The sequence below is a fragment of the Vicia villosa genome, unplaced genomic scaffold (assembly GCF_029867415.1).
Source record: "Vicia villosa cultivar HV-30 ecotype Madison, WI unplaced genomic scaffold, Vvil1.0 ctg.000131F_1_1_1, whole genome shotgun sequence".
NCBI classification, from domain to species: Eukaryota; Viridiplantae; Streptophyta; class Magnoliopsida; order Fabales; family Fabaceae; genus Vicia; species Vicia villosa.
Window position 1 is genome coordinate 274742 of NW_026705025.1, and position 23843 is coordinate 298584.

The 23843-nt window shown below is 33.3% G+C and overlaps 4 protein-coding genes across 6 annotated transcripts; 3 read left to right on the top strand and 1 right to left on the bottom strand.

The window, feature by feature from the left end:
* The first annotated feature begins 2906 nt into the window (after positions 1 to 2906).
* Positions 2907 to 4794, top strand: LOC131624452 (L10-interacting MYB domain-containing protein-like). Its single transcript, XM_058895387.1, has 3 exons — positions 2907 to 3077; positions 3218 to 3541; positions 4240 to 4794. Exons 1-3 carry the CDS (start codon positions 2907 to 2909, stop codon positions 4792 to 4794), a joined length of 1050 nt encoding a protein of 349 aa, XP_058751370.1.
* Positions 4795 to 5057: 263 nt separating this feature from the next.
* On the top strand, positions 5058 to 6453 carry LOC131624465 (uncharacterized). The gene is made up of 3 exons (XM_058895398.1): positions 5058 to 5522; positions 5625 to 5856; positions 5935 to 6453. The coding sequence occupies exons 1-3, from the start codon at positions 5100 to 5102 to the stop codon at positions 6420 to 6422; spliced, it is 1143 nt and encodes a 380-aa protein (XP_058751381.1). The 5' UTR covers positions 5058 to 5099; the 3' UTR covers positions 6423 to 6453.
* Positions 6454 to 7040: 587 nt separating this feature from the next.
* LOC131624481 (cadmium-induced protein AS8-like) lies at positions 7041 to 13398 on the top strand. Its single transcript, XM_058895424.1, has 4 exons — positions 7041 to 7172; positions 7381 to 7627; positions 8091 to 8348; positions 12720 to 13398. Exons 2-4 carry the CDS (start codon positions 7387 to 7389, stop codon positions 12734 to 12736), a joined length of 516 nt encoding a protein of 171 aa, XP_058751407.1. The 5' UTR covers positions 7041 to 7172; positions 7381 to 7386; the 3' UTR covers positions 12737 to 13398.
* A 377-nt stretch (positions 13399 to 13775) lies between these two features.
* On the bottom strand, positions 13776 to 15543 carry LOC131624480 (uncharacterized). Of its 3 annotated transcripts, none has more exons than XM_058895420.1 (3): positions 15304 to 15543; positions 14623 to 15102; positions 13776 to 14459 (listed from the first exon to the last, which is right to left on the bottom strand). In XM_058895420.1, the coding sequence occupies exons 2-3, from the start codon at positions 14967 to 14969 to the stop codon at positions 13985 to 13987; spliced, it is 822 nt and encodes a 273-aa protein (XP_058751403.1). In that variant the 5' UTR covers positions 14970 to 15102; positions 15304 to 15543; the 3' UTR covers positions 13776 to 13984. The 3 variants fall into 3 exon arrangements, with proteins under 3 accessions (XP_058751403.1, XP_058751405.1, XP_058751404.1); XM_058895422.1 differs by having other exon boundaries at positions 15395 to 15537; XM_058895421.1 differs by lacking the exon at positions 15304 to 15543 and having other exon boundaries at positions 14623 to 15270.
* Between the last annotated feature and the right edge of the window lie 8300 nt (positions 15544 to 23843).

Below are 23843 nucleotides of genomic sequence, written 5' to 3' on the forward strand. Positions count from 1 at the left end.
ATGTGAATCGGTGTATATATATTTTGGATTAATTACAATGGTATAATTATAATGCATGTTTAGTATATAATCGAAATCGCTTCTTTGTTGAAATAATGAGATTACTGAAATAATGGGATTACGATTGTAAATTATAGGTTTATGGGATAACAATGGTAAATTACAGGTTCATGAAAGAATGCTGCCATAAATGCAGGTTTAGAAATTATAAAAATAATAGGTTTATAAAAAAAAAGCATAAAAAATAAAATAAAAAACGCAACCTACGAAAGCGCTTTTGGAAAAGCGCTCTTATAGGGGGGGATACCAGAGCGCTTTTTCCAGAAAAAGCGCTCTAATAGGGGGGGTCTACCAGAGCGCTTTTGTTACCTACGCCAGCACTGACTTTCACAGCGCTTTAAAGCGCTTTTAAAGCCCAAAATAAGCGCTTTCGTAGGCCTTCCGTGTTGTAATGCATCCAGGTCATAAACATGCCTTTATTCACCAAGACACTTACCTTTATTAGGTTCATAAGATGAAGTTTTAGAATTTTGGAAGTTGTAACTTCTGGTGTGACATCTAGATTTTATCTTCCTTGAACTTCAAGCATGTGAAAGAGTAAGTAGTTCCTAGTGGTACACAAAAAAAAACTGTCTTTGGACTTAACTCCTTTATCAGACTCCATCCATCTCATTAGAGACCAAACACTCTTCATTAGCGAAAGTTGCCTTCAGACCTTGGTCACACAACTGACTTATGTTTATCATGCTAGTCATCAGTCTTTTTAACAAGAAGAACTACATCAAAACTAGGAAATCTTGTTCCATCCAGTTTCTCATCCTTTTTTTTTACTTCGCCTTTTGCATTGTCACTAAAGTAACATAGTTGAAAGAGTGAGACTTGAAGATCAACAAAACACCTTTAGTCAGTCATGAGTTTGGAAATAGCTAGTGTCAAAAGAGAATATACCAATCTTCTTTTGTTAAGCAAAACTCTAGAAAAAATATGAGTAATAAGGTAATTACCTTCCTCGAGTTTTATCCACTGTTTGGTCAACCTTAGACTGAGTTGTACCTTTTGAAATAGCCATACAACTTAAAATATCGTGAGCTGATATGACTAGTTTTTACTATAGAGGTGACATATCCAGTCCAAGTACCTGCCATTTTATTATGTTTTTAATTAAGATAATCAAGTTAAAATTGTGTAGAGAATTTACCAAAAAGTAAATACTTAGGACGTGTTTGAATCACTTTTAGAAAACAGTTTTTTTGTTTTTAAAAACTAAAAATTTAAAAACTTATTTGGTATATTATTTTTAAAATATAATTTTTAAAAACTGTTTTGTATTTTTTACTTTTAAAAACTAAAAAAGAGAAATAGCTGAAACATATTTTGGTTTTTACTTCTCAATTTTAGTTTTTAAAAATTTGAAAAAATTTTGAAATATTGAAACACGCTGAAAACGGCTTGTTTTCAATTTCACCTCACTTTTCTCTCTCGATCAAAACTCACACAATCTTCTCTCACAAACACGAAGAAAAAGCAATGGAAAAATTGTGCGATCTTCAAATTTTCCCTCAATGGTCTTCGATTCATGTTCTGTGATCTTCAAGTTCTTCTCTACGATTTGCGATTTCAATTTTTAGGTTGGTTATTTCACTCTTTCATTGATAATTTCTTCATGTTGAATTGTTAGGTCAAAATATTTTGTTTGATTAACCTAATTTAAGTTTAGATCTAGTAGAATTTCTATGAATATTTTATAACAGACTCTGATTTGTAAACTTTGATAGTTTTTCATATTTTTTCATTTTCTTCAACTCAGTTATTTGCTTAAAGGTTTGTTGGATTAACCTAATTTGATATGAATTGAGTTTGTAGAATCTATGCATCTATGAAACTGGATTTAGAATTTTAATTCTAGTAGAATTTACATGCTAAAATGATAATAACAACAATTTTGTGTTGAGTAATTTTGAGCAAATTATATTTTAGGAATGATGTTTCAAAGTAGAATAAAATTGTTTGTTCAATGATTTAGGAGTAAAAAACTATTGCAGTATGTTGTAGCAAATTGACCAAGTATCATATATGAATTGAATTTTGTTGTGTATTAATGTATGTTTGACACAACTTGTGTTAGAGATAGGATTTGGCTATGTGAACACTATCAATGGAATAAACACAAGAAGGATTTTCCTACATTCTCACTAGCTTAAAATGTTGCTTGTTTGAGGATGATATCATGGATTGAATAGGAATAATCATGAATAGGTTAAGTTAAGTTTAAAATATGGATGGAATTGAGTTTGGATGAAAATATGTTTTAAATAGTTGTTGGTTTCATTAATTCTTCTATTCATACAATATAATAGACTATTGCTCCATGAATTTGCTAATGATTTATGAAAATGTCAAAATGAAATATGGAGTAGGTGTTTTGGTAAAAGATTGAAGTTTTCTGTTATAGGTTTTGTCCATGGTGCCTATTACTAACAGAATCTCTTACTTTTGATTGCTACGCCTTTTTGTTCGTGTATAGTTTAATTTGTAAATGTTAATAGTTTATGTCAAATCAATGTGTACATGTGAATTGTGGTTAGATGACTGCAACTTTGTTTAATAACATAATAACAAATCTCCATCAACTGCTCATAAATATAATAGTGAAAATCAATAACATTGGTCATGCTAATAGTGCACATTCGATATATGTCAAGTTCGGTTATCAATTATTTACATTTTTTGAAATAGTATAGTATTTACATTCTCTTTGAATAGACATATTTCAGTATAATGTATAACCATATATGTTCAGTATAATGTAAGTATCAGACACCAATGCATATGAAAAAGTATATCTATAAAGTATAAAGTATAATGTGATTGGTTGTGTCTAAACAGGTTTGAGATTTTGAGAAAGCATGAAGAACAACAGCTATCGTGTCCATTTTGCTGCGCCAGGCTCTTCCTCGACCAGGCCTGCCACTTCCTCAGTTGCGCCTACTTCTGTTGGTGCGCCTGCCTCTTCCTCAGTTGCACCTGCACACTCTTCCTCAGTTGCACCTGCTGGTGCGCCTGCCGTTGCTGCACAGGTAACATGACTCACATTCACTCGAATGGATCATCTTTAAGTTTAGAATGTATCAATAAAACATGCCTATGTCTTTTTATCTTGTTAATGACTGCGTGTGACTCTATTCTAGATTTCCTAAGTTGCTTGTTTTTATGATAGATGGCAACTAATGTTGACATTAGTGACTCAAAGCTTTGGCCTGATTTTGTAACTAAAGTTTTCATTGACATTATGGTTGATGAAGTTACAAAAGGAAATATGCCAAATGGTGTGTTTCATAATAGAACATGGACCTCAATGACTACTAGGTTGAGTTGTATAACTAGTCGATCATTCAAAGCTGGACAACTAAAGGCAAAAATGCATAGGCTGCGAGCTATGTATCGTGAGTTCTATTCCCTCTTGCAAAATACTGGATTTGGGTGGAATGCTGAAACCAACACAGTTACTGCTAGTGAAGAGGTCTGGAGAAATTATCTGAAGGTATATTGCTTATATTTTTGCTCATTTTAAGATTACTTCATGTGTAGTTTATGCATTTTTTCTGTTTGTCTTTTACTCTCCAATGTAGTAACTCTATGTTCAGTGAGGCATGTATGAACTTGGGTAGTTTATGTTATAGAACTTAGGTAGTTTGTGTAATAGAACTTGGGTGTTTTTTCTGTTTTTCCTTTACTCTCTAATGTAGTTGGTAGATGTAAGAAGCTGAAATGAGTTTCCTGAGTTTGATTCAGTTTGATTAGAATTTTGTCCTACCACACCCAACGAAGGTGTGAGAGTCGATTCGTCATTTCCTGCATCTGTTAGGTAGATTTTCCAGTTCATTATTTCAAACAATACTAAGAATAAAAATGAGTTCTGAATTTAGAAAGCATAGTATGAATTACTTGAAAGGTTGAGTTCATTTGAGTTAAACGGTGTTTCTTGTTGTTGTCTTGTTTGTTCTTGTTTGGACTTGTTTTGCAAACTGTGTTGTATTGGGTTTGCAAGAGTTATCATAATTAGAATAGTCTGCTTTGAAACAATACTATATGTTGTGTTTTAAGATTGTTACATGGTATAATGAAACATTAATATAACTGTGAACATGTGTGTCAAACAGGGCTTAAACAGTACACAATATACCTTGCCTACAATATAATTACTTCATAACTGTGGCTGAATTTCTTATATTATTTTAGGTACATGATAAAGCTTCTCAATTTCAAAAGAAAGGGTGTGATCATTATAAGTTGTTGGAGATGATATTCAACAAAAATAATGCAACTGGAGTACTTCATCACTCATCTACCCAAGATCCACCAAATACTGATGAAGAAAATGAGCTTGACAATCAATACCTTAACAATGGGAGTGCGAGTCATGTACGTGTTGATAATGATAGTTCAGATGATGATCTACATGAAGTGGAGCACATCACACGTAGTGGAAAGAAACAAGTTCAAGTACGATCCAGGAAAGAGTCTACATCACATATGATGGGAGAGGCACTTTCAGCATGGGCTAAAGCATCTTTGGCAAAAGCTGAGAGGTATAGGGATAGGAGTGTGGAGGCTACTTCACGTGTAACATCAGACTGCTCTCTTACTAAGTGTGTGGCTATTCTAGATGAGATGGAAGACATTGCTCATGATGTATATGGAAAAGCTTTGGAAAAGTTTATGAATCCTGATTGGAGAGAAGTGTTCATCGCCATGTCTCTTGAGAGGAAACGTGGATGGGTACTTAGACTTTAAAGATAAAATCTTGCTTGAATTTGTGGTGGTAGTGATGAGACATACTTATCTTAGTACTTTGTTTATCGTTTTTATAGTTATGTACTTTGTTCTATTTGCTAACAATTGTTTGTGTTTTTTGGTATTGTTTTGAATTTTATAGTTATGTTATAAAACCTTTTGTTTCCTTTTAATTGAATATCTCATTATTAAAGTTTTGTTATTAAATTGTATGACAGGTTCTAACTAGAGTTGATATTGATAAAAGTGATGATTCTACTTCTGATGCAAGTGATGATGAATTTGCGGAATTTCTCTTTAATCGTATGATTTATGACTATCATCAGAAATACTTTAACAAAGCAAAGGTTTTGACATCTTTATTGTCTGGTCGTGAGTTTGTTGCTGAAGTATTAAGTGGATCTGGAACAAGTTGTTTTGAATTATTTCGTATGAAGAAAGAATGTTTTGTGAGTTTTTGTAATGAGTTAAGGGAGAAGAACTACTTAGGTGACTCAAGAGATGTGCTTGTTGAAGAGAAAGTTGCTACATTTTTATTCATAATTGGTCATAATGTTCGTCATAGAGTTGCATCAAACCGCTTTCAACATTCCACTGAAACAATCTCACGCAATTTCAAGGAGGTATTAAGGGCGGTGTGTCGATTCGGAAAGGAACTAATAAATCAAGAGTCGAAAGAGTTTCCTGAAAGAATTAAAAATAATTCAAAATACTATCCTTGGTTTAAGGTATGCATATAATTCTTACTATTGCTATCGTAGTTGTATATTTATTTCAACATAATTTGATTATGGTTTACTTATTCATATTATTTGGGTTATATCTTAAAGAATTGCATAGGCGCAATTGATGGTACACATATAAGTGCATCGGTTCCCGCAGAAAAACAAATTTCATGTAGAGATAGAAAGGCAACTATCACACAAAATGTCATGTGTGCTTGTGATTTTAACATGATGTTTACGTATGTATATTCGGGATGGGAAGGAAGTGCACATGATTCAAAGATTCTTTTGGATGCCATTACAAATCAAAATGCGGGATTTCCTTGGCCACCAAGAGGTAAGTTATAATATAATCATAGAATTATGTTCGATGAAATTAACAAAGTTGAGCTAATATATATTTTATTTGATGTAGGTTCTTTTTATCTCGTTGATTCTGGGTATCCATGTATTGGAGGTTTTCTTCCCCCTTACAGGGGTGAAAGGTATCATGCACAAGAATATAGAGGTCAAGGTAGAAAACCCAAAAATCCAGAAGAGTTATTTAACTATAGACACTCGTCTCTAAGGATGACAATTGAGCGTTGTTTTGGAGTGCTAAAAAATAGATTTCCTATTTTAAAGTTGATGCCTCCTTATAAACCTTCTAGGCAACGACTTATAGTTATTGCATGTTGTGCTATTCATAATTACATACGCAAGTGGAATTTACCTGACGAGTTGTTTAGGATATGGGAAGAAATGGATCCTATCGAACTTGAGGGGATGCAAGAAGGTCCTATCATAGAAGGAACAAGTTCCAATGTCAACAATTTAACAAGGTTATCTAATGAAGGTGCTGCTGAAATGGCAATGGAGAGAAATCTTATTAGAGATGACATGTGGGTACACCGTAACAATTAAGCGAACTAATTATCTCTCTTTTAGATTTTCATACAAGTAATTTGGAGTTTTAGTGGTTATTTTATGAATTCCTATGTTGGTTTAATTTGATATGAATGTTGAAGATGTTGATATACGCTATAGTACTTTGATAATGAAATCTTGTGTGAACAAGTTATTAACTCGAATCTAAAAAAGAATTAAATTATATATTTAATCATAAGAAGTTTTTATCTCGATTTTATTTAATTATAAAATTGTACATTTGTATATTTAAATATAAGTTATTAAAAATTTGATTATTAACTAATAAAAGTCTTTTTCAATTTATATTAGTTAAAAACCAATTTTTTAAAATCAGATTATCAAATAGATTTTTTATTTTTACATCTCTAAAACTGTTTTTAAAAATAGTTGACCAAATGAATTTTTTTATTTTCTCATTATAAAAACAGTTTTGAAAAGTCATGTTACCAAACAAATATTTTAATAGTTTTTTTTTTAAAACACTTTTCTAAAACAATTTTCTAAAACCTATTTTAAAAACTGAAAAGCAAAATTGATTCAAATATTATGTTTTTAATTAAGATAATCAAGTTAAAACTGAAAAGCAAAATATTTTATGTTTTCTTTTACAATAGTAACCGGAATGGATAATGATATTTTTCTATAATTTCATTGTCAATTTAGCTTCTGCTCAAAATCTCCAATCCTTTTTCTCCGCTTCTTCCAAACTCAATTATAATTTCTACTTACTCCATATTTCCCCTCGTAAGTTTTCTCAATTCCCTTTCCATTTCATATTCAGTCGCGTGTATGTTTCAAATTATAGATTATCATAATCGATTTTCTAAACGTGATTTCAGTAAAACTTCACTCGTTTAGTACTTTGACTGAAAGTTTCTCATTGTCATTTCAACAAACATGTTGTGTGCTAGTTTGTTGATCACTTACAACTGCAATGTTTTCACTTGTTTAGGTTGTAATGATTATAAAAGGATTATTTAGAAGATATAAAAAATGGAACCCTGTTCATCCAACTTATGGAGCCTTTTATGGAATGGGTTTTGGAATAGGTTGTGGTGTTGGATGGGGTCCTGGGTTTGGTCCTGAAGTTGTTGGCTATGTTGGATCTGGTTGTGGCGTTGGATTCAATGTTGGTGTTACTCTTGCTGGCTTTGGAATTGGGCTTCCAGCAAACATTATCTTTGCAGCTCCGTATAATGGTAAATTTCTTTGGTTAATTGTTTTCTCAAATTTTTAAGATTCAAAGCATAAGAAAAGTGGGTGGCAAATGGTGAACCTGAAAATAATTTAAGATTCAATTCATAAGGAATGTGGCTGGCTATACATAGCTGACAAAAATAGTGGCTCACCACACTAAGTTTTTAGGTTGTGATTTGTTCCGTTGTGATTCATTGGATTGGAGTGAATCAGAATTCATCATAGTGAATCAGGATTCGTCATCATAATAAATCAGAATTCAGTATGAGATTCATGTTTGAAATAGATAAACAATTGAGATTTGTATCAATTGTATCCAAATTTGTACTGAATAGAGATATGAATCACATGTTTTGTAAGATACTGATGGCCATGATCAAATATATGCAAATATTATGTGTGATTAAAATTAAAGATTCTTAGTCCTAAACTCACGTATGTTACTTGTGACTTATTTTAAACCAGCTTTTTTGGCAACAAAAAGCTCTGCATTGAAGTTAGCACGTTCTGGTACACAAACAGCAGAGGACGTTTGGATTAGAAATTCACCTCTTGTGTCTGATTTTCAACGAGAAGCCGGTGAAAAGTTCTCTTGCTTTCGCCAAAAGTATTTATCAATCAATGGAACTGATTTCTTTGACGTGAAGAACAGCTTGCCTTTGCTTACTGCATCTGCCTGTAAAAATATTCAAACATTTCATGACCAATTTTTCCCTCATAAAGGTATTATTTTGTTTTAGAATATCAAATTCATCTCTACTCAATTACCTAGTATTTGTCTTGTAGAAATTATTTGCATTCCTTTTTTGCACCATTTATCTATCTTGCTGAGTTAGTTGCGTGCATGTTTTTATGCTTATCTTTATTTTACAGTGCATTTCTTCTCCATTTTAGCATTTAGCTCATTCATCTACTAAATTATCCAGCCCATTATTTTCTATTAATTTTGAAATATTTGATCTCTTTTCTCTATTTTTCCTCTAAACCTATAAAGGCATTCTGGTGTTACAAACCTCCCATTGAGATAGGTTCTAGGGAATGATTGGACTTACTTTTGTTCTATTTTAGGCAGCCTTATCTTACACAGCCTTCTATACCTAGAACCCTATAACTTAAGCAGTTAGGAGTGAAAGCAGTCAAACTTCAACTATTACTCTTGAGAGCTATTTCATTTTATGTCATATAACAATATTAGAAAACTACCTTCATTCGGAAAAATGTCTTTTATCTTATAATTTTCTTATTTAATGTGCTTAAGTGATAGGAAGTTATTCCTACCAAACTAATAATCTAGGGTTTCTACTAGAAAAGGGGAAGAACACTAAAATGAGTAAATAAAATAAAAGATAAACATAAACTTTGATTTCTTTTGATTGATTTCCAATGTGTCTAGAGACTACATTATATAACACTAATAATAGATCCTAAATCTAAAAGCCCATATACTACTAAGAGCCCATAACAATACAAAATAACTAATAATATGAATAACTTACTAAATTATTATTCTAACTTAATTTAACTCATAATTCACTCTCTATCATTGCCGCCGGGTCCACTTGAACCTTGTCCTCAAGGTTCTAAAATTACTCCCGGATTCCATTGCTTAAACTGAACAATTATAACAGGAAATTTATCTTGAGTCACTAGTGGACGGTTCTCCGCAGTTGCTTTCAAGTTACCAAATCCATAAATTATTCCTCCAATGAATAGCTTTGGGATTTCAAGTTCCATATCCTTGAAGTTAAGTCTGCTGTAAGCCTTTTGTAACAAAAAATTAGCAGGTACCTTCTCTTTACACAATGAGCAGTCCAAAATAGCCCATGCTTCTCCTAACAGCTCAGAATTACAGGTTCTACCTGCAGGTAACAAAGCTGACACAACTAAACCTTCATCTACAGAAAGCAACACAAGAGGTCTTGCGCGTTCACCCTTAACAATGCATCGGGCCATAAACTCCAGACCATAATAGGCTAAATTGCAATTATTCTCTCGAATTGCAACCTCGGCTATAAAAATACACAAGTTCCAGGAAGGGCACATGGCTTTGTTTTGATCTGTTGTCCTGCACTTTTCAATTATTGCCACCAATGTATCAATTATTTCCTGGCTGACACAACTCCTCACACAGTTCATAAATAAATTTATTGACAACATGTTACCATGTTTCAAAGTGAAATCTATATATTTGAACGCACCGTCAATCTGATCAGTTGAAAAGAGCATTCTGATGACCAAGTCATATGATTCATCATCAAGGACAGCTGCATTTCCTGACTGTAGCATCCGTTTGAGAAGTTTTTCAACAACAAGCATTTCCCCAACCTGATGCATAGCCTTAAGAACCAAATTAAACGACACGGTATTCGGCAAAACATCAAAATGCTCCATATGAGCCAACAAATCAAGCAAATCAGCAGCAGAAGCTCCTAATATAAGATTCGTCCTAAGATTATGATTAAACAAATCCGCATCCGGCTTACAAGGTTTCCCATTTTTATCCAACGACCTAACCCAAGCCTCAAACAAATCTTTTGTACCCGGAATTCCATTCAAATCTTTAAGCGGTCGGTACATAACTGAGGTAACATCAACAGGCATTCCAATATCAGCACTATGGTCGACCCACAAAGCCGTAACCGGCGTCTTTCCCTCATCTCTTGCAGTAAAACACACGAGGCCATCATAAACACGGTTATCAACAATAACATGAGTACAATTCCCACTGTTCCTCCCCGTAACAATTCCACCGCCATTCACAAGTTTGAACCGTATCATGGTTTCAGTGAGAGGGTCGAAACCAAAGATGGAGAAATGAACACCGCGAAAGACTCGCAGTGAGTGGCTGGTTTCGAGCATTTGAGAAGAAATTGAGGCGAAGTTGTAGATTTGTTGCAGATGACAAAGAGAAGCAAATTTTCCTTTTTTTATTTTTGAAAGCAAAAACTTCTCCACATCTCCCTCAACAATTGTTGTTTTCAATTCTTGTAAGAGAGTGGTGTTCACATAAGTTGGTGTCAAGGGTATTTTAACAAACAGTTTATGGGCGAAAATTAAGAACAGATTATTTGTGTACCTTTGGAATTCATTCTCTCCACAACATATATCATCGTGTTGTTGTTCATCATCATCTTCAAACGGAGACGAGAACCGCCTCGAACTGCGCTGTGTGTCGTCGTAGTCTAAATGCTTCGTCAATGCTTCAGGTGTCTTGAATTTGTTCCCGTGCACTCGCATGTGCATCCGGAGATTGCCGTCGTGCTTGAAACCTTCCCCGCAAATCTCACAGAAATGAAGATGTTCCGCAACGGAGTCGAGCTCCACGATTTCGTGATCTTCGTTGGAGTCATCCACCGTGAGGTAGTTGTTGTCAGGAGGTTCGGTTTTTGAGTCGAGCATCTGTGGTTCTGGTCTGAGGCTGAGATTCGTCTGTGGGGGGACGGAGGATGCGAGAACGGTGAGGTTTTGAGAGTAAGAGACGAGTGCGGTGACGTTGACTGTGGTGTGGTTGATGGGTTTGAAAGATGAAGATAAGGGTGAGTTGCGATCAAAGGATTGTTGCTGGAATCGAACGTAGCCATTTGGAAGAGCAGAGGTACTCCAGGTTTGGTCGAAGTAGTTGCCATAGGCGGTTCGTAGCTTGAAGGAATAAAAGGAAGAAGGTTTTGTGGTTCGTGCACGATGAATCAATGACGACGTCCCCAATTTTGTTTTCTCAAAACAAGGATAAGCAGATTTTCTTTTTGAGTTTTTCTTAAAAGAGGGATGGGTCACTTGCAGATACATATCAGAATCTCTTCTATTTTTAAAATGGGTTTGATATTGATTACAAACTGTAGAAGAGGAGTTTGTTGGTTGAAGTTGTGGATGATAATAATTAGGGTAGTAGTATGAATCATGAGAAGATGAATAGGATAAATATGAGTTAGGTGGTGGTGGATATGAGGTAGGTGTATGAGGTGAATATCCATGATTTAGATAAAATTTTGGTGATGAAGATCCATGAGTGTAGTAAGGTGTAAAGAGTTCCCATGGGAATGATGGAAATGAAGGTGGTGGTGTGGGTGAGGGATAGGTAGGAGGAATGCTCCATTGATGAGATGAAGGTGTATAATAAGCATAATCCATAGAAGGATTTGAGTACATGGATGAAAGCACCAATTGATAGGAAGTTATTCCTACCAAACTAATAATCTAGGGTTTCTACTAGAAAAGGGGAAGAACACTAAAATGAGTAAATAAAATAAAAGATAAACATAAACTTTGATTTCTTTTGATTGATTTCCAATGTGTCTAGAGACTACATTATATAACACTAATAATAGATCCTAAATCTAAAAGCCCATATACTACTAAGAGCCCATAACAATACAAAATAACTAATAATATGAATAACTTACTAAATTATTATTCTAACTTAATTTAACTCATAATTCACTCTCTATCATTAAGGCACCAGCTAGAAACAAGTCCAAAATCAGAATCTAGAGAAATGCCCCAACTTTCGTACTATAGCTAACCTTAAATATAGGTTGATAACTTTCCGTTAACAAAAACTAATAGCTTTAGGTTTTTCATGGTTTGCAAATCTTTGCAGTTGCGTTTTCTGAAGTCGCAGGTCGTTTGATTAAAATCAGACGCCGCATATTTCAACTGTGCACTATTTGTCAAATCACACAGATAAAATGTGAGCCGTCCAATTTTGAAAGGACGGCCTGCAATCCGCTACTGCGATGAATGTGTGAAAACGTGACTGTAGATCCAAATCTGTTTTTTTCGTTTTATGACATGAAAAACCAAGGATTGTTAATTTTTTGAACTGAATGCTGCACTCAGTTCCAATTGTTGTATTTTATTATTTTCCCGTGTGAAAGTTTTGATATCTTTACGAAGAATTCTTCCTGTTAGTACACATTTGAGAATCTTATAATGGAAAAAGCATGCATGTTATAGATGATGTTCTGTTGAAAGCATCAAGCTTGAAAGAAAGTGTTTTTAAGACTATATTTGCACTATTCTCCATCTATATTAACCTCATTACCTGCTGCTGATGTCGAAGAAAATAGATTGACATTTGCATCTCTCATTTTGCAGGAAAAGAAGATTCCTAAAACAACTACTCCCTCCGTCCCACAATGAGTGACCCAGCCCACCTTTTCACACATATTAAGAAAAGTGGTTAAAAGTAAGAGAGATAATAGTATTTTTACTATACTACCCTTATTATGTATTGGAAATGATGAAATTTTTATTAATTAGAGGGTAAAACTGGAAAAAGTGTATTGGAAATTGAAATGGGTCATTCATTTTGGGACATCATTTTATTCCAATTGGGTCACTCATTGTGGGACGGAGGGAGTATTGCTTTGGTTACTTTTTGATGGAACAAGAGGTCTTATTCTTAGCACTGGAGTTTATTTCCCCCAGACTCTCCTAGCCTTCGATAACGATTCCAGGATGGAGAGAACACATCACTGACAAGAAAGACTAAAAGGGTAGTCGACAAATAGAGAAGAATATCAAGTCAGATATTATTGACGTGTCAGTTATTAAAAAATGTTACGTGTATCATGATTTGTGAAGAAATATAGGATAATTTTGTTATCAATTCCACAAGTTAAAAACATCTATTTACTCTTCACTAAGTTGGTCTGATCTTGTGTTCTGAGTTGTTAAAATATGTTGGTGTTTAGCATATATTAGAGGCTTCTTGAAATATGTTGGTCAAATAAAATGTAAGATTTTTTTTATCTAATAGATAATGACTAAAATTTTACTCTTTAAATATGAATAAGGAAAATGTTAAATATTCAAACATGAGTATGCGCCCTTGTAAAGCTTGCTTAAAATTATATAAGAAACTAATATTATGTAAGAAAATAATATCAAGTAAAAAATATATTAATACAAAGGTGTAATAAACCTTGAGTTAAAATCTCAAGTTCGAACCTCAAGTAAAAAATCTTAAGTTGGAACTCAAATAGCTACTTATCTGCATCATTGCAGCTACTAAACAAGTTGTAATTCGCCCCCCTAAAGCTCAGGGTAAGCATCCTTCTATCACATGAAGTTATCTTCTATACTGAAAAAACTATATGGAGAATCAATTAAATTATGGTAATTTTTTAAAATGTGTTAAAAGAATTAAACTACTTAAGAATACACCATCATGGATATTTCCTCATACTATTTAAGTTTACATAGTAATTGTATCCCAACTAAATGAATAATTTGCAAATTAACTTTACACTTGACTTTCTAAAAATCTTTTCATCACACAAAACAGCACTTGTTTACTCCAACATTACATTTACCAAAAAAACTGGAAACATAATATCACAATCTACATGAGTGTTCTTCTAATCAAACCCTGAATTAGGAGCAAGTTCTTCTAAATTTCCATATCTAGAAGCTGCAAAACCAAAGGATACTATAGTTCCTACATGAACCGCGAGGACTGCAAAAAAGAGCTGAGCATTGGCAAACAACTCACCACGAACCTCGCTCTCATGCGAATGACACGTGACAACGTTATCCTTCATGCTACAACCAGCTGGTAGCATAGGGCCAAAGAGAACAAAGGCTGTCAGATAGAACCAGATTCCTTGCAGTGTTATGGCAATGCCCTTACATAAATCGACCGGGAAACTGGTGGGAAAAAGTGCTCCAGCAATTGAACATAATATACAAAGACCAATTAGGAATGCGAGGAGGACATGGTAATAGCCTTCTAGGCCTTTGTGCATTGTTGAGTGAAAATAAAACAGAAGATACTCTGCAGTGAATGCTGTTGCAGCAATTAAACAAAGTGCACCTTCTGGCAAGGAAACATATCTACATAATAAAGATCAAATTAAGCCCTGTTAGGAAAAATGGCTCAATTAAGTGCTTTAAGAATAAGTTCTTATGTACAAGCTATATCTTAAACAAAAAACAAAATTAAGCAAAGTTGTGGCAGGAAAAGTTCAAGAACATAACAACAACGGAAACACCTAACCTTGTTCTTTCTGAGAGCAGGGAAACGACACCAAAGATAAGAAACATGATAAGCATTCCCGAGTGCTCAAAGTTAATCAAGTAAGTGGAATTCAAGACTCCACCAACAAAAAACTTTAGTTGTGTTGCAACTAAAAGCTCAACGCACAAGTCAATGAAAGCGCCAATTGAAATAACATAGAGTTCCAAGTGCTTGAGCTTCCCATCAACTCTTGGTACAGGATTCCATACACGAACTCGGAATGTCTTAGGACTTGATACATATCTCACCACGGCACACCATATATGCCATAAACCAACTAGAAGAAACAAGGTTCCTGGCAAAATATGACCAATGAAAGATCCCATTTTTCTGATTTACTTTCACCACTCTCTAAATAAATCTTTCAAGTTCGCTTAATGCTTGTTTGGTTCAACGTACAGTTTGTAAATCTTGCACCGCAATGTTGTTGACCCCAAAAATGGGATAGTGTATACAGCTCTATTTGATCAATTTTTGGACAAATTACATATAATAATTATAAACATATATTTAAAGTAAAATTAACCAAATGACTCAATCCATAAAATATTCATCAATCAAAGCAAACATGAACCTTGAAATGCATAATCGATTTTCCAGAGAAACTAAGAAACAAGGAGTTTCTCTGGAAAAATGATGAAGATTAGGTATTATACTTACAGTAATAGTGTAAAGATAGTTACGGCATGATAATGATGATGAGTTTGGATGTAGAAAGTGGAATAGAAAGAACCCTTTTTCAACAACTCACTTTTTAAGTAATCTTCTTCTCAATCATTCGACAATTGAAAACAGAAGCTTCGGTGATGTTGATGATGAAAAAGGAGAAGCAATTATTCACTCAGATTTTACCATCAGCAGCAGTTTGGTAAGGGAAGATTCTTGAATCACGAATTGAAAAAATAATTGGGCTTAACAATTCGATTTATTTATTATTTGATTGAATCTTTTTATTAAATTTAGTAAAAACAATTTCTCAATTTTATTTTTATTTTTATTTATGACCGATAAGTTTATGAATAAATAATTAATTGCTTGAAAATGCAATTTTTTTTTCAAAAAGCTATTTTTCAATAAATTATTTCAAATAATAAATCTTTCTCGATAATTTTCAAAATATTGATGTTTTAAACAAAAACAAAAAATTACAATACATAATATATGTCAATCTAATTGACGGTTCCGTTTAAAAAATAAGAACCCTAGCCAAGCCAATTGAATTGGCCACTGCACTATGACTAGCCAATTGAATCGGTGACTGTGTATAATCCTTAGAAGTAGTCGCCAATTCATCTTACTCCTGGTGTAGATTTTTTTTAGTATAATAGAGGTGTGTCTTCTACCATTTAGTTCACACCTCTTCTCATTTTCATCTTAATCTTTTTTTCACTTGTTCTAACATGGTTAGTAAAAGAAATGGGTATATTTGTTTTTCGAGAATCAAGCCTTCGATGAAGATGCATTTTTAGAACATCTGGAGTTTCGAGCAACTTGAAGCTTTGGTTAGACGGAGAGATTAATGATAGTAAAAGAATAAGAAGTATTAAGAGACTTATTTCGTACATATATATTACGAATGATAATGATGATATCCAGCGTATGTGAGTGTCAATTAAAGATGACAATGTTAGGCATATAAAGTCTACACCAGATGACATTGTTCTGATTGTTGTAATCTCTTAGATATGTTGTGATGTTAAGTCCTTTTATTTGTTGTTTGTGTTGTTGTTTCAGGGGTGTTTATGTTTGTTTTGTTGTAATCAAAAGCTATTATATATATATATATATATATATATATATATATATATATATATATATATATATATATATATATATATATATATATATATATATATATATATATATATATATATATATATATATATATATATATATATCATGAAGAGCATGTATGGGTTGACGACATATACCACACAATCTTTCCATTTTGGTAGTCGTATCCATTTCGGTTATAGTGTGTGTGTTGTTGGAGTAAACCTTTTACTTCCTTTTCATATTTTTGTTGTGCCAAATAGAATCCCCTTGATATGTAGGCCAATATTTCTCTTTTGCTACCACTAGAAAGCTATTGTTGTATACACCGAATACGTTTATGACTTTGTAAACGGCGGATAAATGCTTGGAAGAATCCCGGCGAACACTTGAACGTTCCTCAACGACATGGGAACAAGACATATAGAAGAGTTGCAACTTTAAAAAATCGCATCAACCTTCATGTAGTTCGACCCGATACTATTCCTTTGGCCTCCCTCATTTTGGTATATTGTCTCCTCTACACTGAAAGTATATCTATGATGGTCAAAGCAAGTAACAATATGTGTGCTAGCTTTGATAGTTTCCTCCTTCATCACTTTCATGCAGCTTTCACTGAATAATTTGTAACATTGAACTTCATTTTCCGCCTCTGATTGCGAGCTATGATCCCAATATAAAATAGGTTTCTCTCAACAACGCGGTTATTGATAGGTATCTAATGCCTTTAAATACAAAGTTCATTGATTCCACAAGTTTTGTTGTCACGTGGCCCTATCGTCGACCCTTGTCAAATTCCTCAGTCCACTTCTCTACTAAAATATTATCGATCCACCTTAATACATCCGTATTTTAAAATCTAATTTACTTGCGGTAGTATATGAATGATAGTTGATGTAAAGCATACCTCACATTTATACATACATGCATACATTCATATACATACATGCATACGTTCATACACACACATACTTGTGTGTGTATGCATGTGTGTGCGTGCACATATATTATGTTGATGATGTTGTTGTGCATGTTGAGATGTCCATGCATCCAAGTTGTTGAACTTATGTTCGAAATTATGTTGTGGCCTCATTTCTTATGGTGATGGTTCGAGTGTGAGTAGCTTAATCTTTTCTCTGGGGGGTCTAGTGAAGTGTTATTTATGTATTTATATTATCGTACCACATGCATTGTGTCAGTGTTGTTGCATTTAATATCCTAAGTGACATTTGCATAAGGTTGTTGTTGAATTATGATGTGATGATGCTTGTGCGTATGATATGACTGTGTAAATGTTGTTTTAAAGATGTTGTGTGAATTATTTATAATGAATGAAGGTGTGAGTATATGTTGTATTGATGATGTAGAATAGTAGACTATAATTGTTGAAGTTTACTTTTCTCTTATGCCTTTTATATTTAATCATGATTACTCGTCCCTTATGTTTAAATGTTGTCTCCACGTGGGTAACATGCAGATACTCAAGAGTAGCGTTGCTGAAGTAAGTGGAAGGATAGCTCTTGAAGTGTCTTCTATTTAGTGTTGTTTATTTTCTTGAAGGGTCTTGCTTTGATCATGTAACATTGGGATGTGAACTGTTTTATGTTATTTACTTTGTCGATCATTTGTTGAATTTATGTTTTATGTTGTTGAGAGTAGAACATTCATAACTCTCTTATTTATGTTGATTGAAGTTGAAAAGAGTTTTATGAGATCAACGACATATTTACTTATATGTTGGATTAAATATTTTAATCATATTCCGTTGTGTTGCTATTCAGATGTGTTTTGGATGTCGTGTAACATCGCAGGTAAGTTATCAGATGTGTTTTGGATGTCGTGTAACATCCCATGTAAATTAAAATGTTTACTTTAATTTTTATGGAAATCCGTGTAACGGAACATGATTGATTTATGTATGTTTTTATGACGTGCAACACCTTTGTGTTGCTGTTTAAAATAATTTATTCGTAAAACGTACGTGTGTGTACGCGCGCATTTAAGCAATTGTATAATTTTTTCTCTAAAGCTTACTATTAGATGATCGGAAGTTCAATTTTTTTTTCTTTTTATTAGCTTTTATTTGAAATTTTAAAAAAATATTTTAGTTAAACAATTTTAAAAGTTTAAATTGGTTTATAAATTTAAATTTGATTAACTAAATTGGTGACAATAACTAAATTGGTCTCTAAAACTTTTTGTTGTAACATCTTTTAACCATTTATGGTGACAATAACTTTTGAACATCCATTCTCATTTATGGTCTTGAAGATGAGACATTTTTCGTGCATAATGTTGTGATTCATAACACCTTAATAATATCTTCTTTCAACTCCTTTACAATGGTATAATCCACCAATTCAAGTGCACTTTCTCTAAACTCCGGTGTAGCAACCTGCCTAAAAAATTTGATTTTTAGAGTCGCCGCCTATTCTGAAGGGCGAATAGGAAACCCTACGCAGTATAGAGATCAGGGTAAGATACTATATTCAGGTCGAGGGAAGGTGTTAGGCACCCTCAACCCTTTCCTATGGCTTTGAATCTAAGGTCAACAGTTTTATGGCTAAGAGTATTAAGGTAAGGTCTATGCTTTCGAGGGTTAAGTAAGTAAAGGGAACGAATCGGGAAAAATGAGATTTAGAGGGAAGGGGACTCGCCTTGTTGCCAAGTGCCTATGTACCTCCTTATGGAGGATCAGAGTCAATGTAGTTCGGGGAACGGGTTGTACGCCCTTTGAGTTTGAAATTTGATTTGATATGGTATTGGAGGCTTTTGAATGACCTATCGTAGTTTTGAATAAGGATGAAAATCCGTAGTTTGATATTGAGGTTTTGAAAGGTTTGAAAAGTGTTTTGAGGTTTGGGCGTACAACCCTGATTTGATTTAGCACTATTAACCGCAACGATCAATAGATTCAATCGACATAGTTAACAGATTTGAAATTGTATCGTTACCAATTTTAATCAATTGATTTGATTATTACTAATAACGAATTAAGGTATTTTTTAATAATTTTATGAATTGATTTGCATTGTTACCCCTCGCAATCGATTGATTCGATTAAAAAGAATAACAAATTTGAAATTAGAAAAAAAGAAAGGATTAATCATCACAACTAATAAGATAGTTGCAACCATTTAATCGAATATAATTTAATTTGTATTTTAATTAAATAGCATTTTAATTAAAATTATTGTTGACCATAGCGATTAATCGATTTAATCGGCACGAACAACAAATTAAAATTCTTAATATAATCATTATATATTTATTTTATTAAAAAATAATTATTATATAATTAATATATATATTAAAAAAGATATTTCAACTAAAACCAAAATAAATAATTAAAATTATTTAAATTAATTAGGATTTAGATTCAGTGTGGCAGTTTTGAGGGTTTATGTTATAGACATCAGGTCCCAGGTGCGTTGGATCTATGTGGCTAGTGGTTCTATGGCCCAGATTTGGGGACTTATAATAGGGCGCATAGACTGTGGTACACAGGATCACTGAACTAATGCTTCATAAAAAATATAATCTAGGAGCGAGGGATCGAACCCTCGTCCTTTGACACACACACGTTACCCCTTTACCAACTGAGCCAAGTTTGCCATCTGAAATATATACGCGCTCTAAACAATATACGAAGGACAAATACCCCTAAATGAAAAACGCGCGCGCGATTCAAAATTGACGAACCCCATGATGACAGCTCATCATCGTCCCCAACAGAACTGCAAAACCTGCAAAGATTAGCTACGACTTTGCTACGAAATTGTTCATAGCAACCAGACCTGGAAAATAACGATTTGCACATCCCAACATATAAACATGGCGCGACCTATCAGATCTCTCCGTCTCCCTTACACGAACCTAACCACGCTCCTATTGTGACCTAATTTTACTTCTAACGGCAAAGCCCCAATTTGACCCCAAGAACCCTAATTCGTGTAACAATGGCAATTCACAATTTAAACATACAAACCATAATTAAAACAACCAGAAACACCAAGTAGACCAAGAATAACCAGAATATTCAACCAATTTGCTATGGATGCGCATGAATTATCCTAATCGACATAACTTTAAAAGGACATACCTCGGTTAGTTGGAGAGTAATCTGGGGGTGTTGATGCGGAGTAAGTATCCAGATAGCTTCAGAGTGATCCCTCAAACGTATTGCAATGCTCTAATCCCTTTGAAACCTCTCCAATTTACTAAACCGAAATTGAGTTTTCTTGGAGAAATTTGGTTCTTGATGCTCTACCTCTGACCAGAATGTTCCAACCCCTATTCATGTGCACAACTTCAAATACTTATAGGCTTGTATTAGGTCAAGAATTTGAAGCCCAATGATCACTAAATCCAACTTTGCCATGTTTGAGAAAATTCACTTTATTCTTGATTCATAAGTTACCATATTTGGCAAATATTGTATCAATCTTCTCCATTTGATTTATGCACGAAAATTAGATATATTTTGCCATTAATGTTGTTTGGAATTGGCCAAAATATATTTTCTACCCAAAATAATTTGATTTCCCATTTATTTAAATCATTAAAAATCAATTTTAAATGAAATAAAATTGTGTAAAATCAAATAAAATGAGATAATTCGTGTCATATGTTTTGGATAACTTGTGGGCCAAATTTAAGTCATAAAAGTATGGGCCTATTTGCAAGAAATCCAATTTGAACCTTCTTATTTCACATTTTGCCTTCAAAAATCACCCAACTTTGATCAATCATATCTCACTCAATTTTTAAGCTATGAGGGAGTTCTAGTACTTTTTGGAAACCTCAAGATGTCCTCTACAAGCCACTTTGGAACATATTTCTCATTTGGAGCTTTTATCTTGATCATATCCTCTTTGCAAAAAAACTGCTTTTGAAGGATGCTTGAAAATGACCTGTAATCTTTTGTACTATAACTCTCAAATGAAGCATTTCTAGCCCTGGCTTGTGAGAGACAAAGTTGTAGAGAATCCAATTTCCTTCAAAATAGGCTTTGAGTGGGGAATTTTTGATGTTCCATGTGAAAGTTATGCCCAGTCAAAGTTGGGTTGACCTTCTCCTAAAGAAACCCTAATTTGAACCTTTTTGTATTTGTTCATCTCTGAGTTTCTATTAATGGAATCATGATCAATCTTTGATCAAATGATAGTTATGCACCTCTATGCTTGATGTTTGACCAATGATCATAGGTTTGAATCATGCTTTGATTGTAGTTGACCTTCAGGTTTGAATCAGTTGACTGTGGATCTTGGGATTGTTTGAGCAAGGCTTTGGAATTGAATCTTGAACTTTGAATTATTGTAAATGGAATATGGAAGGCAAATTTTGGGGTATGACATCCGGCTAAAAAGGCGTCTTCAGTACTAAGCCGAAATTGTAAACATCAATCTTCTCTGTCACCTTACTAGTGTAGGCATACTCTATCATAATAACAACCAACATGATCAATTTTTAAGAATAATAGCTAAAATGCAACCAAAAAAACGAACACTTTTATATTATTATAATTGACTTATTGTTTCAACATCTTAAAAAAAAACTTATAACTTATATGCCAAAAAGGTTTATATCTAAATATTAATAATTTTGGCTTACCAGGAGCTATGTAGCCAAGTGTTCCAGCAAAGATATGAGTCGAACTACCAGCTTATCCGTGTAGTATCTTAGCAAGTCCAAAATCAGCAATTCTTGCCTTCCGTTCTTCATCAAGCAATATGTTACTTGGTTTAGCATCCATATGCATAACATGTTTATCACAACCATTATGCAAATATTTTAATCCTCTTGTTGCACCTATTGCTACATCATACCTAACCTCCCACCCCATCTAAGTCTCCGACAAGTATGCAACCTTTCTCACAAACCCTTATTTCGTAAAACTCATATACAAGCAAACTATTATCTTCACTTGTGATACTAAAATATATATTCACCATATGCATGTGCCTTATAGAACTCAAAGTTGCCACCTCAACATCATACTCAGGTGAACTTGAACTCCTCTTTTGCATTGTTGAACTGCTCCTATAATCACTTCTTGAATTTTAAGTCATTATGTGTTTTACTACAAAAATTTCACCACTTTGTCACTCAACCTTGTAAACACTCCCTGATGCTTCTTTTCCAATCAAACTCTCAGCTTTGATTCCATAAATAATTTCATTCTTATTAGTGTTTAACATGTAGTATTTCTTGAAATTCCAAGAATTAATCATAAGTACTTGCTGCTTAAATTTGTTCTTCTGTTTATGTCTAGCAAAGAGAAAATGTGCTAATGAAGCAATCAAAACCATTATTATGCCGACAATGGAAAAGAACACGAGTTTTCAGAGTCTCTTATATCCGTCAGATGAACATGGTCGAAATATTCTTTAAAATCTTGCTACATAAGCCACGATTTCCCATGAAACTAGCTTTGAAAGCTGAAATAGCTAGTGAATCTGGTATGGAACCAAAAAATGATTGCTTAACTCGATGGAATCTCATTAGACAACTTCTTTAATGACAAATTCAACAAATTAAGTGTATGCAAAGCACGAATATCAATTGGAATTACACCAAAATGGAATTATCAGCAAGGTTTGCTCCAGTAATAAGAACCAATAGAACCTGGTAACGCACCAAAAAGATTAGTTAGTTTGATTAGTCTTTCTATAGTAACATGTATGTTACCGGAAATACAATTCAAACTTAACTGAATCAAAATCAAAGAAGAAGCTTCTAAGATTTCCAAAGGTAACTCACTTATTAATTGATTATTATATAAAAAAAAAATTGAGCTAGAGATTTAGCTTTACAAATATCAAAAGAATTTGAACCTTCAAATTGATTCCTTCCAAAATCAAACATTTCCAAATTTGGCAGGCTCCATATACCTGAAGGAACAACGATGAAAAGTGAATTCTTTATTAATCTAAAACGTACTAAAGTTGTGCAATTTTCATATTTCTCTAGTATACTTCCTGTTTGTATAATTCAAAAAGTATAGGTATGCATGTTACGAACTCAGAGACGTATTGTATAACAAATAATAATGGTTAGAATTTGCCTAGAGTGACGAGAAGCCCTGTACGACAGTGTTTATGCTGGTTTAGAGGATCTACTCACGTGAGAGGTGAGAGACTTTGTATATGTGTTAGGTACTTAGGTGTAAGCGTGTGAATTAGGATCCCCTTTCTTCCTTTAAATTTAGAGTAATTCTTTCATTAATTTTGCATGTAATTTTTTTTAGAAATATTGTTTAATAATCGATACTTATTTTTATTATTTAGTGTAAATCTTTTAAACTTGATATTTCTTTTTTTGTCAAATACTCAAATCTTTAAGTTATATCATTAAATTTTGTTAAGATCGTGTGTATTACCTTATTAAAAGAGACGTTCTTTTATCTTTTAATCTTTGTTGAATTT